At 54.5% G+C, this 12933-nt stretch overlaps 1 protein-coding gene across 1 annotated transcript; it reads left to right on the forward strand.

Annotated features, from left to right (window-relative positions):
- The first annotated feature begins 3249 nt into the window (after positions 1–3249).
- Pkp3 (plakophilin 3) lies at positions 3250–12155 on the forward strand. Its single transcript, XM_038326280.1, has 12 exons — positions 3250–3562; positions 5668–5747; positions 5881–6512; positions 6610–6733; positions 7454–7658; positions 9587–9761; positions 10271–10388; positions 10461–10631; positions 10734–10919; positions 11253–11406; positions 11581–11773; positions 11867–12155. Exons 1-12 carry the CDS (start codon positions 3331–3333, stop codon positions 12120–12122), a joined length of 2526 nt encoding a protein of 841 aa, XP_038182208.1. The 5' UTR covers positions 3250–3330; the 3' UTR covers positions 12123–12155.
- Positions 12156–12933: the final 778 nt, after the last annotated feature.

Here is a 12933-nt window from a genome sequence, read left to right on the forward strand (position 1 = left end):
GTTCTTTCCATCACCACACCTTCTGCAGGATGCCACCCACATCTTTTCTCTCTGAATTCCTTCCCTACAAAAGCTAACTGCACGTACCACACAAACACACACATACTCATGCACACATGCACACACTCACACATGCATACACAGACGTGCACAAGGACAGGACCTCCCGTTTTTACCTTATTACTGTACTGGTGTCTTTGGTACTTTGCTCTGCTACAGACTGCCCTGCTGTCATCGCTGCAAGGCCAGGAGTCCTGGGTGTCACACGAGCCTCTCCCAGAGGTGCCTGGTGCACAGGATAAGGTGAACTTGAACAATGAATGGATTAATGTGGATGGACTGACAGGCAGGTGGACATGTTCCCACACGTGTTGGTGACCTGGACTGGAACTCCTCAGCTAACTTCCACCCTCAGGGTGTTAGTCTGAGATTGGAGCATGGGCAGTGAATGATGAAACCAGCACAGCCACGGGCCCAGGATGGGATGGGGGACCAGAATGTCTGGGACGGCACAGAGTGCCACCCATGGGGCAAGTCTGGGTAGGCTTTGTGAAAGAGGTAGTCTTTGGGCAGGCATGATGACCTCAGACTTCTGGACACCACCAGCACAAGGGTGTGCTCAGGTTCCTGCACCCAGCTAGTTCATCAACTCACACCAAGGCAGCGCCGGCATGCCCTCACCCTACCCCTCGGGCTTCATGAGCACCAGGAACCTCCTTAACCTGTCTGTGCCCTAGCATACTCATGACATTTGCGTCTGGAAGATCCTGCTGTTACTATCCCAACACTCTTCTGGGCATTCAAATCCTACTCCTTAGTAAGCCAATCCCTCACCCTTGTGCTGTCCACAGTCTCCCAGCCCGTATGCTCACCTGCTCACCCACTCACCCACTGGGTCCCTCCCCCAGCTCTTTCCTCAAGTGCAAAATTCTCCCACTCCTGCTCCATTTAGGAACTTCCCTCGCCCCGCCCACGATTTTCACTCTTCTCTGGGAGGTAACAGCCACTGGGAGAGTGGCAGAAAGTTGACAGCCCATCCTCTCTCTTCATAATCACTCTTCATGATCCGGAGTTCTAGGTTCTAGGCCTGATTATAGCAGAAATGCAACCATCCATCTCTACGCGCCCTGAGTAAACTTACTTTCTGCATCAGTCCACCTCCTCCTGGAAGCCCCGCTGCATCCTTCCCATCCTCTCTCCAAGAAAAGGAAGAGGGACACTCACAGCTGAGGGGACACTGGACACAGGTCAAATACAGATTCAGATAGCCATTAAAGGAAGTACCCAGATTCCAAGCTTTTTAAGGACACTGAGCCCTAAAAAGGTGGATACAGCTCTCAGTTCCAATGTCCTTAAGGAGACCCATCATAACTGGGGTACCTACAGCAGTCTGCCAAGTGGGCCCCCAAAGCCGACTCTGGCCTTCCATTCAGTTGCCATTCATGCTCACCAGGTACCTTCTTATCTGGCTACAGTCACACCTAAGCCCCCCTGAAGCCGTGTGTAATTATGGCCCTCCACTTAGCACTCTCTTGGAACCTTCTGTCCCCTCTGCCCCCCAGCCTGGCTGCTGTAGGGCTCTGGGTGGACCTAGCACATACAGGGCGGGCCTCTTCAGATCAGGCGTGTGCCTCCAGGCCTCAAGGCGCCGCACAAACTTGTCTCCCAGGATTTTTCCACACGAAACACGTCTCCCAGGGAAGCAACCGGTCTGATGAGATGGGTGTGCAACGTTCTCACCCCACCCTCGGGTGCCCCCACGGTACCATCTCCAAACAGAAGCTGTTGCCCACAGGAGCTGGGCCCTGATGGAGCCCACCACAGAATCTCGGATCAGGAGGAGTTGTCCTGCATCGGTGGCCTCCAGAATGAGCCAAGAGGGCAGTGGGATCCAGGCCAGAAGCAAGGTAGGTTGCCCAGCCCTGGCTTCCACCCATGACCAGTAGACCCAAGCCAGATTCTATCCTGGAGGGGCTTCGTCCTCTACGCTATCTCCATAGCAACCTCTGGCCTCTGACTCCCATCCTCTATCCCTTCCTACTCACCCTGGCTTTGTCCCTGATGCTATTTTCTCTGAACACTTCCCACTTCCAGGCTTCTGATCCTAGTCACCCCGTTAAAGCAAATGTCTTTAAGGGGCCAGGACTCAAGGCTGAGTGCCCGGTGTGGGAGAGAGAGCTCAGACTGAGCCCAGAGACCAGGTCCTGGAAAAGACGGAGCCTTAGGATACAGTCGCAGGAATGCTTTCGGGAAGCACACGGGGCATGCAGAGGCAGCATGTCCCTCTACTCCAGCTCCCAGCTTTTTCCTTTAAGCCCCCAATCTGCCTGGATGCCAAGCCTAACTCACAAGTTGGTCTACCTGGCAGGGGTGCTTGGGAGACCTTCTAGGGACAAGCTCTGAGGCCCCTTATTTCCAGTCCTCCCATTTTCTCTAGGCCAGCCCTCCCCCCAGCCTCCTGGCCCCCCAGCCTGGCAGGTGCTGACATGAGCCTAGGCCCCTCTGAGTCAACCCCTTAGGGCGGCTCCGCCTGCCTGCCCTGACTCATACGTTGGGAACGGGCCTCCCACCCCAGGCCTGGGGGGCAGAAGCTGGGGAGAGGTGCCAGAGAGGGCCAGGCAGCCCTTCTGAAGACTCTGTAGAGGTGGAGTCTAAGTGCGTTTCTAGGTTTGCAGGTCACGAGGTGGACATTTGTCTACCTCACTGGTCAGTCTTACTGAGTTGTCAGGCCCAGGTCTAGGGTCATCATGGGGGCTGCTTTTGCCCTTAAAACCCAGGCTCTCAAGTTCTTTATCCTTACCAGGACTCTATAAACATGAAACTCTCTCTGGATGCCAACCCTGCCTGGACCTCACCAAGCCCAGTCCCAGATGTCTTGGAGGCTGCCTGGTCTTTGATGCTACAGAGCTCCCAACCCCCAGGCTGAGACACCCCTTCTCATATGGCTTGGAGTGACAGGCCCCTACAGGCTCCGTGTCCTACTCTCGTACTTAGAGCGCTGGCACCCACGGGGCTTGGTCTGGGCTTGGAAGGCTGAGAGCAAGTAGAACCCAAGTCACTGTGGCCCCGTTCTGGGATAGGACAAGAGAGAAGGCCGGGCCGTGACTCGAGGACGCGCTGGGCCTGTTCTTCCGCCCAAATTCCACCTTAAGCAGGCAGAGGCCCCTCCCTCCCACCTGGCCCAGGTGTCCCCGCCCCCAGCCAAGCTCTGGGCTGGGCGGGCGTCTGTCTAAGAGAGCCAGCCAGGAAGAGACTTCTGGAACCGGGCCTTGAGGGACAAGACCGGGAAGAGGCCCAGGACAGGTGGGGTGGCTAGTCGCCCCTGTCACTATGCAGGAGGGTAACTTCCTGCTGTCTGCCCTGCAGCCTGAGGCTGGCGTTTGCTCCCTGGCGCTGCCCTCGGACCTGCAGCTGGATCGCCGGGGTGCTGAGGGGCCGGAGGCTGATAGGCTTCGAGCCGCCCGAGTCCAGGAGCAAGTCCGAGCCCGCCTCCTGCAGTTGGGCCAGCAGTCGCGGCACAATGGGTCTACTGAGCTTGATGGCGCCATCGAGACCGCCAGAGGTAGGCCAACTGGGGCATGGGAGACAACAGAAGGGTGATGAAGGGGTAGTGGTGACAGTGGCAGGTAGAGGTGGCTAGGGCAGCGGTGGCGGTGCCAGGGGCAGAGGCCATACAAGCTCGGGGTTCAGGCCTTGACTCACCTCACTGAGGCCTGCTCTGAGTCACCGCCCCGCCCCAGCAGGCATGGGGAGCAGCCTGGGTGGGGCATCCCTCCTCCCCAGCCAGGACAGGGGTCCCATGGCTGGGCCCACCCACTCCCCTAAGTTGGGAAGACAACAAGGAGGACAACACCTGTTGCCAACCCCTCCCATCACCACAGACCGCAGGCTCCCTTGAGGTATCAGATAGAGGGGCCAAGGTGCTGTCTAACTAGACGGGATTGAAAAGAACAGTAGTATGAGACACCCATAATCCTGGATAGAGCCCTGGATAGAGCCCAGGTTTGTCTGGAGCAGGGGCTCCCTGAGGAATTACAGAACTGGGCCTACCAGGAGTGACCCAGATACTCTTTGTGAGAATAGCCTGTAGGGTACTCTTCAGGGGCGCTCTCTTTCTCTCTGTCTCTCTCTCTCTGTCTCTGTCTCTCTCTCTCTGTCTCTGTCTCTCTGTCTCTCTCTGTCTCTCTCTCTCTCTCTCTCTCTCTCTCTGCGTGTGTGTGTGTGTGTGTGTGTGTGTGTGTGTGTGTTAGAAGGTCATGCTGGGCTCAAGGCAGTCAGTCATTTCAAAAACATCATTTCCCTACCTGCCAGGCTACAACAGCAGGAATTAAATTTAGACATTACAATGAACCTCTGTTCAGAGGTCCAGACCTCAGTTCACAGTGATCCACATGACATCTGGCCTCTAGCTACTAGCCAGAGGGAGAGGGCTGTCTGGCAGAAGGACTGGTCAGGAATTGGGGTGCTGCCCAAAATCTTTCTGAGTAGAAGCCTTACTGGGAGCCAAGTCGATGCCCAGGGGTCATGGGGTGGGGGAGGACACAGGGAGGGGTTAATTATCACCTGGCTACCCCGCCAATTAGGGGGAGGAGGATAGTAATTTGGGGGTGGGCGTAAGGTCCCCAGGCTGGGGTGTGCCCCCTAGACTGGCCCTCACTAGCGTCAAAGGGTTAACAGCCCCTGCCTAGAAGCCTCATTAACCTGGGTGGGTCTGGGGAACACCAGACTGTCCACCCCCTGGGTAGGGTTAGGAGGAGTGAAGGCCCCTTCCCCATACATACTATAGTAGTGGCTCTGCTCAGGGAACCCTTCCCAAAAGCAGAAGACCCCGGCAGAGGCTGGTCCACCTGAGGCCTGCCTACTGTCACCAGCAGCTCAAGGGATGATATTTCCTGGATGGTCTCACGTCTGCCTCCTACCTCTGCACCCACTCTCTCTCTGTTCAGCCAGTTACCCATTTCTGTCCATGTATGTAATCCTCCTTCACCACCCTCTCTCCCTCCAAACCAATTCGTTCACCTACATATCATGCCAAGCTTCTGACCGGCTTCCCCACCCACTCATCACCTTTCCGTCCACTGACCATGGAGCTGGGCTGACGCCCTGCCCTAAGCTAATATGCAGCTGGATAGGGTAGGTGTGGTCCCTGCCTCAGGCTCTACCAGGTGGCTTTCCCACTGTCTATCGGTGCAGATGGACCCAGAGAGACTGCATCCTTGGCCTGTACAGTGTCACTACCCTGTGACTGTCGTACAGATGGACACAGGAGGAGCTCAACAGAGGTCACTGTGGGTTGGGACAGGCTGGGCTGGCTTCCTGGAGGGGGCCAGATGCTGTGCTCTGGCGGGAACTGGACAGCTGACGGGAGACCCTGGTGCATTCTCCAGGCAGGCCAGAGGTCAGCAGGATGAACTGTCTGACCTCCTTTGAAAGAAGGAACTTTGGAGTTCTAGGGAAAGGGGGCCTACCGGAACAGATTAGGTGAAACCAAACTGCAGCCATGGCAGAGCCATGGGCAAAGCATTAGCCCCAAAGCCCACCTGACCTCCCTGCTCTGGGCCTGATGTCAGTCTCAGGGTTGTGGTCAGAGACCCCTGGCAGAAGGCAGAAGAAAAGCCAACACTTTGCTCTCTGTCATAGTCAGGCTGTCCCTGTCCCTGTCCACAGGCATGCCCAGGAGCCAATACCACACTATGCAGGCTGGCTTCAGCTCCCGATCCCAGGGCCTGAGCGGGGACAAGACCTCGGTGAGTCAGGGAGTCAACTCTGAGTTCACATTGAGAGGGAGGCTCTACAGGGGAGGCTGGGAGCTCTGGATCAGAAGGGGAGGGCACCAGGTATACCCCAGATATGCCTTCACTGTGCCCTCCCCTCCTGTAGACCTTCCGGCCCATCGCGAAGCCGGCCTACAGCCCAGCCTCCTGGTCCTCCCGCTCAGCCGTGGACCTGAGCTGCAGTCGGAGGCTGAGCTCTGCTCACAATGGGGGCAGTGCCTTTGGGGCTGTGGGATATGGGGGTGTCCAGCCCACTCCACCTATGCCCACCCGGCCAGTGTCCTTCCATGAACGAGGTGGGGCAGCCAGCAGAGCCGACTATGACACATTATCCCTGCGCTCACTGAGGCTGGGACCTGGGGGCCTGGACGACCGCTACAGCGTGGTATCTGAGCAACTGGAACCTGCAGCCGCCTCCACCTACAGGGCCTATGCTTATGAGCGCCAGGCCAGCTCTGGCTCTAGCCGGGCAGGAGGCCTGGACTGGTCAGAGGCCACTGAGGGTCCACCCAGCCGGACCATCCGTGCCCCCGCCATGCGAACTCTGCAGAGATTTCAGAGCAGCCACCGAAGCCGCGGGGGTACCGGGTCAGTGTCAGGTACTGGCCTGGAACCCGTGGCCCGAGCCCCATCTGTGCGCAGCCTCAGTCTTAGCCTGGCTGACTCAGGCCACCTGCCAGATGTGCGTGGACTGGACAGCTACACAGGCCATCGCACGCTACAGAGGCTCAGCAGTGGGTGAGGAGCTGGGCTTGAGGTAGGGAGGGGACCGTACCACACAGTGTGGCCCTGTCCTAAGGTCTGCCTGACCACGGACTAACTCCTGGTTCTACAGCTTTGACGACATTGACCTGCCCTCAGCAGTCAAGTACCTCATGGCCTCAGACCCCAACCTGCAGGTGCTGGGAGCGGCTTACATCCAGCACAGGTGCTACAGTGATGCAGCAGCCAAGAAGCAGGTGACATATCCCACTGACTTGTCCCCTATTATCTCTTGATGAATGCCCCACTGGCCCTGGATGCTCTTAATGACTATTCTTTTTTTTAAATATTTATTTATTTATTATGTATACAATATTCTGTCTATGTGTATGCCTGAAGGCCAGAAGAGGGCGCCAGGTCTCATTACAGATGGTTGTGAGCCACCATGTGGTTGCTGGGAAATGAACTCAGGACCTTTGGAAGAGCAGGCATCTCTTAACCACTGAGCCATCTCTCTCCAGCCCCCTTAATGACTATTCTTACCAGCCCCCAACCCTCCCTTATCTCTGGTCCTTGGCCGTCCTTGCTGATCACTGGGCTGTCTGGGCAAACCTCCTCCCCATATCCTCAGTAGAGAATGGGCAGTTGTCCTGTTTGTATATACCTGTATAATCTATATGCACCTACATACATATACCTGTGGCACACACACACACACACACATATATATCATCGACATATACTTAGGGTTACCTCCATATACACACAGTCCGGCATATACCTGTAGCATGTATAGTCACCATTTCCATGCACATGCACCCCAAAATACATTTTCATGTTATGTACAAACTTGCATATATCACCCGTAACATCTGGATGACCAACACACATACGCACTGATTTCCATGCATGTGGACATGCCTGCATGCATTTCCAGTCTGCATATGCCCACATACATCTGTATATATGTGCCACAGGCTCGCAGCCTTCAGGCGGTGCCTAGACTGGTGAAGCTCTTTAACCACGCCAACCAAGAGGTGCAACGCCATGCCACGGGTGCCATGCGCAACCTCATTTATGACAATGCAGACAACAAGCTGGCGCTGGTAGAAGAGAACGGCATTTTTGAGCTGCTGCGGACACTTCGAGAGCAGGATGACGAGCTACGCAAGAATGTTACAGGTACCCTGGTCCCTCCAGCCTCTTCATTCCGTCCCCATCCTCTACCCTCTCTCCTGTCCTGTCCCTGCTGCTCCTCTTTCCCTTCAACGGTCTGTCTTTATCTTATGCCTTTTCATACTGAATTTGGGGGGGAGCTGTTGTTTAGGTTTTTGTTGTTTTTTTATTTATTAGTACTTTGTGTATCTGCATGCATGCCACAAGCATATATGTAGAGGTCAGGCAACGATTTTGGCAGTCAGTTCTCTCCTTCAGCCATGGCTTCTGGGAAATCAAGCTCAAGTAGTTGGGCTTGATCAGAAAGTTCCTTTACCTCCTGAGCCACTCTGCCAGCCCATTTACTTGAGACAGGAACTCACTATGTAGCTCACTACATAGTAGGTATGATTTAGACTAGGCTAGTCTCAAGTTCATAGAGATGTGCCTGCCTCTGCCTCCTGAGTGCTAGCTTTAAAGGTATGTGCCATTATGCCTGGCTTATTTTACTATTTTTTTTAAAGATTCGTTTATTTTTAATTTTTATGAAGTTCTTGCCTGCATGTATGTATGTTCATTTACCATATGCACCATTTACCTGGTGTCAGAAGAGGGCAGTGGATTCCCTGAAACTAGAGTCACAGTTATTAAAAGTCATGTGGGTAGTGGGAAACAAACCTGCAAGAGCAGCAGATATTCTTATCCACTAAGCCATTTCTCTGTCCCCTGATATATATATATATATATATATATTCAGTTTATTTACTTATTTTATCTTATGTGTATGAATGTTTTGCTTGCATGAATGTCTGTATGCCACATGTATGCCCAGTGCCCATGGAAATCAGAAGAGAGCATCAGATCACCTGGAACTAGAGCTACAGATGATTGCAAGCCACCATGTAGGTGCTTGGAGACTAACACAGGTCCTCTGAAAGAGCAGCCTGTGCTCATAACCACTGAGCCATGTCTCCAGCCCACCCCACCCCATTGTATTGTCCCACTCTGCACACCAAACTGGCTTCCATCTCACTATGTATAGACACTGACCATAAGCTCATGGCAATCCTACTACCTAGACCTTGGTGGTGGTGGTGTTTGTTATTGTTGTGTGCATTGTCTGTTTTCAAGACAGGGTCTCACTGTGTAGTTCTGACTGACCTCGAACTCATTATGTGGACTAGGTTGCCCTGTGTTTCCCAAGTACTGGGATTAAAGGCATGTACCACTATCCCTGGCTATTGTTTCTATGTAGCCCCAGGATAGCCTCAACTCGTGGCAATTTTTCTATTTTGGCTTCCTAAATTCTGGGATTACAAGTGTCACACCTACAGTGTCAAACTCTATTGTTGTGGCTTTTGTCCTTATTTTCTGTGGTGCTAGGAATGGTACTCAGGCTTCATGCATACAAGCAGGGCATTCAAGGGCTCTAGCACCGAACAACATCGTATAGCCAGGCTCTCTCCAGTCACATCTACTGCCAGGCTTTAAATCCTTACACCTTGTTTGTCTCTCTTGCTCTGCTCCTGCTCCATGCTTCCAAAAGTCACCCTGACGACCTCTCCAGTGGATCTCTAGAGTTAGGCCAAGAAAGTGTGGGGCCAAGAGCTGAAGTGATGGCTCACTGAATAAGTGTTTGCTGCTCTTCCAAGGGACCCAGGTTCTGTTCCCAGCACCTACAGCAAGCAGCTCATAACTGCATGTAACTCCAGCTCCAGGTGATCTGACGCCCACATGTGTATTCCACGGGTACCTGTGCCCATGTGCTTATGATACACCCAAGCATGGGCACACATGGAATTTATTTTTTTTCACACATGGAATTTAAAAAAATAAATGAATCTTTTTTTAAAAAAAAGAAGCAGATGTGGAGAGCCTCCTCTGCGCCATCCCCAGAGGAAGCAGAAGGCCCAAGGAGCCAGTTCTAACCACAGCCTTGGCCTCCTCTTGTGCAGGGATCCTGTGGAATCTGTCCTCCAGTGACCACCTGAAGGATCGTCTAGCCCGAGATACTCTGGAGCAGCTCACAGACCTGGTGCTAAGCCCCCTGTCAGGGGCAGGTGGGCCCCCCCTCATCCAGCAGAATGCCTCTGAGGCAGAGATCTTCTACAATGCTACTGGCTTCCTCAGGTGTGCTAAGTGGAGGCGCTGGGCCAGGAGATGCTGAGGGGAAAGAGCCAGGTGCCAGAGAAGCATCAGGGAAGCTTCTAGAAGAAGTATGTTCATTTGAGGCCTAAAGGACAAGGACAGTTAGACAAGTCTGCAGGGAGCAGTAAACAGCAGGGAAAAGATTAGGGGCTGAGGGAAGAGTGAGATAGGCCAGGTGTAGCTACCAGGTATAGATGTCAGGACATCCTGGAGCTTTATGATTCATTAAATCAAGTCCCTTGTCCTGATATCCATCTTCCTAAACTTTGCGGGATTGACTGGGAGATGGGTAATGAGAAGGGCAGAAACTAGGGTCTAGGAACAGGAGGGCACAAGGGCCAGTCCCAACTCAGTATACAAAGATCAGTGCCTGATAGTTCATCTCCAGGACAGGGGCTTCAAGTTAAGGGTCTCCGAGGTGGCACTTCTAGGGTCCCTGGGGGGACTGTGTGGGTATCCCTGGGGGAGCTCTGATCTGCCTCCATCCCCAGGAACCTCAGCTCAGCGTCCCAGGCCACTCGCCAGAAGATGCGTGAGTGCCATGGGCTAGTGGATGCTTTGGTCACCTACATCAACCATGCCCTGGACGTGGGCAAGTGTGAGGACAAGGTGAGGGGCAGCTGGTAAGCCAAGGGGGTCCAGGGGCTTCGGCCCACTCTGACCACCCTCTGTTCCCTGCAGAGTGTGGAGAATGCGGTATGTGTGCTGAGGAACTTGTCCTACCGCCTCTATGATGAGATGCCGCCCTCAGCACTACAGCGGCTTGAAGGCCGGGGCCGCAGAGACATGGCTGGGGCACCACCTGGTGAAGTGGTGGGCTGCTTTACACCACAGAGTAGGAGGCTGCGTGAGGTGAGCACAGACCTGGGAGACTAGGAACAGGAGGTGCCCGTCTGATACCCTGACCTCAGTTGCAGCCTTGGCCCTGGTTGACCCCTGTATCCTCCCACTCAGCTTCCTCTTACAGCGGATGCACTCACCTTTGCGGAAGTATCTAAGGATCCCAAGGGCCTGGAGTGGCTGTGGAGTCCCCAGATCGTGGGGCTGTACAACCGGCTGCTACAGCGCTGTGAACTAAACCGGCATACAACAGAGGCGGCTGCAGGGGCGCTGCAGAATATCACCGCGGGTGACCGCAGGGTCAGTGAGCTGAGAAGCCCCACTCTTGGTCTTGTGCTGGGCACTAGGGCACATGGATGGGAACCACGCCCTAGTAGTTCATGGTCTGTTGGGGGAAGGATCCCCAAGAGTAAGATATGAGACCCACGTGTAGCTTGAGGAATGGGGCCCTGGATCTGGGTTCTGATATTCTGAGCAGAAGGGTTACCTGGTCGTGTCCTGAGTTGGCCGAGTAAGCAGGGGTAGCAGCAGACAAGAAGTGAAGGCGTGGTTCCGCCTCAGTCCTGAACAGGGCTGGCTAGGGCTGGCTGAGGTGCTGCTGGGCTTCACCACACTCCCTGCCTTTCCCTGCAGTGGGCGGGTGTGCTGAGCCGCCTGGCCCTGGAACAGGAGCGCATCCTGAACCCCTTGCTGGACCGAGTTCGCACCGCTGACCACAACCAACTACGCTCATTGACTGGCCTCATCCGGAACCTGTCTCGGAACGCCAGGAACAAGGACGAGATGTGTGAGTTGTTCTATCCCTGGTCCGGCACACAGCCCGTATCTCCCAAGGAGCTGGCTTCTGGCTAGCAAGTCAGATAGAGTGGGAGGTGTGTGTGCCAGCCCCCCAGGTAGGCAGGTGTTCTGGGTGCCACGGCGGCAGGGAATATGTCAGACTGACCCTAACCTCTTTCATTAGCCACAAAGGTAGTGAGCCACCTGATAGAGAAGCTCCCTGGCAGTGTCGGTGAGAAGTGTCCCCCAGCAGAGGTGCTGGTCAACATCATAGCTGTGCTCAACAACCTCGTGGTAGCCAGTCCCATTGCTGCCCGGGACCTGCTCTACTTTGATGGGCTTCGGAAGCTGGTCTTCATCAAGAAAAAGAGGGATAGGTGAGGAACAACCCAACCCACGGCAACATGGCCAAGGTACACCCTACCACCCGACCTCCTAGCCTTGACCCTAACCCTCTTGAATGCCCCCAGCCCTGACAGTGAGAAGTCCTCCCGGGCAGCCTCCAGTCTCTTGGCCAACCTCTGGCAGTACAGCAAGCTCCATCGTGACTTCAGGGCGGTATGTTTTACAGAGCCTTGGAACAGGGTCTCAGGGCATGGAGTCCAATGCAAGATGCAGGTCACCAAGAGAGGGACACAAGCCTGGAACACAGAGACAAGGGGCCCAGGCTATGCCCAGAACATTATGGGGAAGGCAGGATTTCAGGAAGAGCAAAGGCAGTCCTGATCTCCCTGTCCCTTCCTCCCCTGCAGAAAGGCTATCGGAAGGAGGACTTTCTGGGCCCATAAGTGAAGCCTCCTGGAGGTCAAGTGATTCAACTTCCAAGAGATAGGCTCAGTTCCTGCTGTTCCACAGCCTATGGAAGAGGAGCTGATGACCACAGGACCACTCTATCTCTGGAGTCCTGTGTGTGCCCTTGAGGGGCCAGGGCCACCAGGAAAGGATGGGGGCTTGCAACTGGGGATCGATTGGCTTCTGCAGGGCAGGGGAAGGGGGCAGGGCTTGAGCTGCTCTGGTGCTCGGGTAGTGATTTAGTCACAATGGCAGGGGTGAGGCTGCCTGCGGCCTGACAGCCTTGTGACAGCAACACTGGGAATAAAGTGGTTTTGAACATAGCCCCTGCTCCATGTGTTTCCATGACTGGCCACAGATCCTCAAGTCTGCATTGTCCCCAAACATGCCTACCTGTTCCAGAAGATACAACTCCAGGCTCACACACAAGCCTCCCAAGGCAGAAGACACAGGATAGGGAAGGAGTAGACAGTAGGGATAGCCAGCCTTACTGCTATCCTAGGCATAGACATAGCAGTATCCATACTTCATGAGCAGTAGCCATACCATAAACACATCCAATAGCCCGTCTACCCTGAGCTGGTGCTAGGAGATACCCAGGCTAGAGGATCGGACTGGCCGCCCAAGGCTTGAAGTCCAGGAGTATCAGGAACAGGGCTATCCATTTTTCCTTGTAAAATTATCAACAGTAGCTTCCTATTGAAGGACCTGTCCAGATGAGAAGGGGCTAGGGACAGTCACACTC

This window comes from Arvicola amphibius, chromosome 1 (assembly GCF_903992535.2).
Source record: "Arvicola amphibius chromosome 1, mArvAmp1.2, whole genome shotgun sequence".
Lineage (NCBI taxonomy): Eukaryota > Metazoa > Chordata > Mammalia > Rodentia > Cricetidae > Arvicola > Arvicola amphibius.

Coding starts and splice junctions, on each gene's coding strand:
- Pkp3 (XM_038326280.1), top strand. CDS start 3,331: ATGCAGGAGGGTAACTTCCTGCTGTCTGCCCTGCAGCCTGAGGCTGGC. Junction 6,734..7,453: donor ATGCAGCAGCCAAGAAGCAG/GTGACATATCCC, acceptor TATGTGCCACAG/GCTCGCAGCCTTCAGGCGGT. Junction 11,774..11,866: donor ATCAAGAAAAAGAGGGATAG/GTGAGGAACAAC, acceptor GAATGCCCCCAG/CCCTGACAGTGAGAAGTCCT.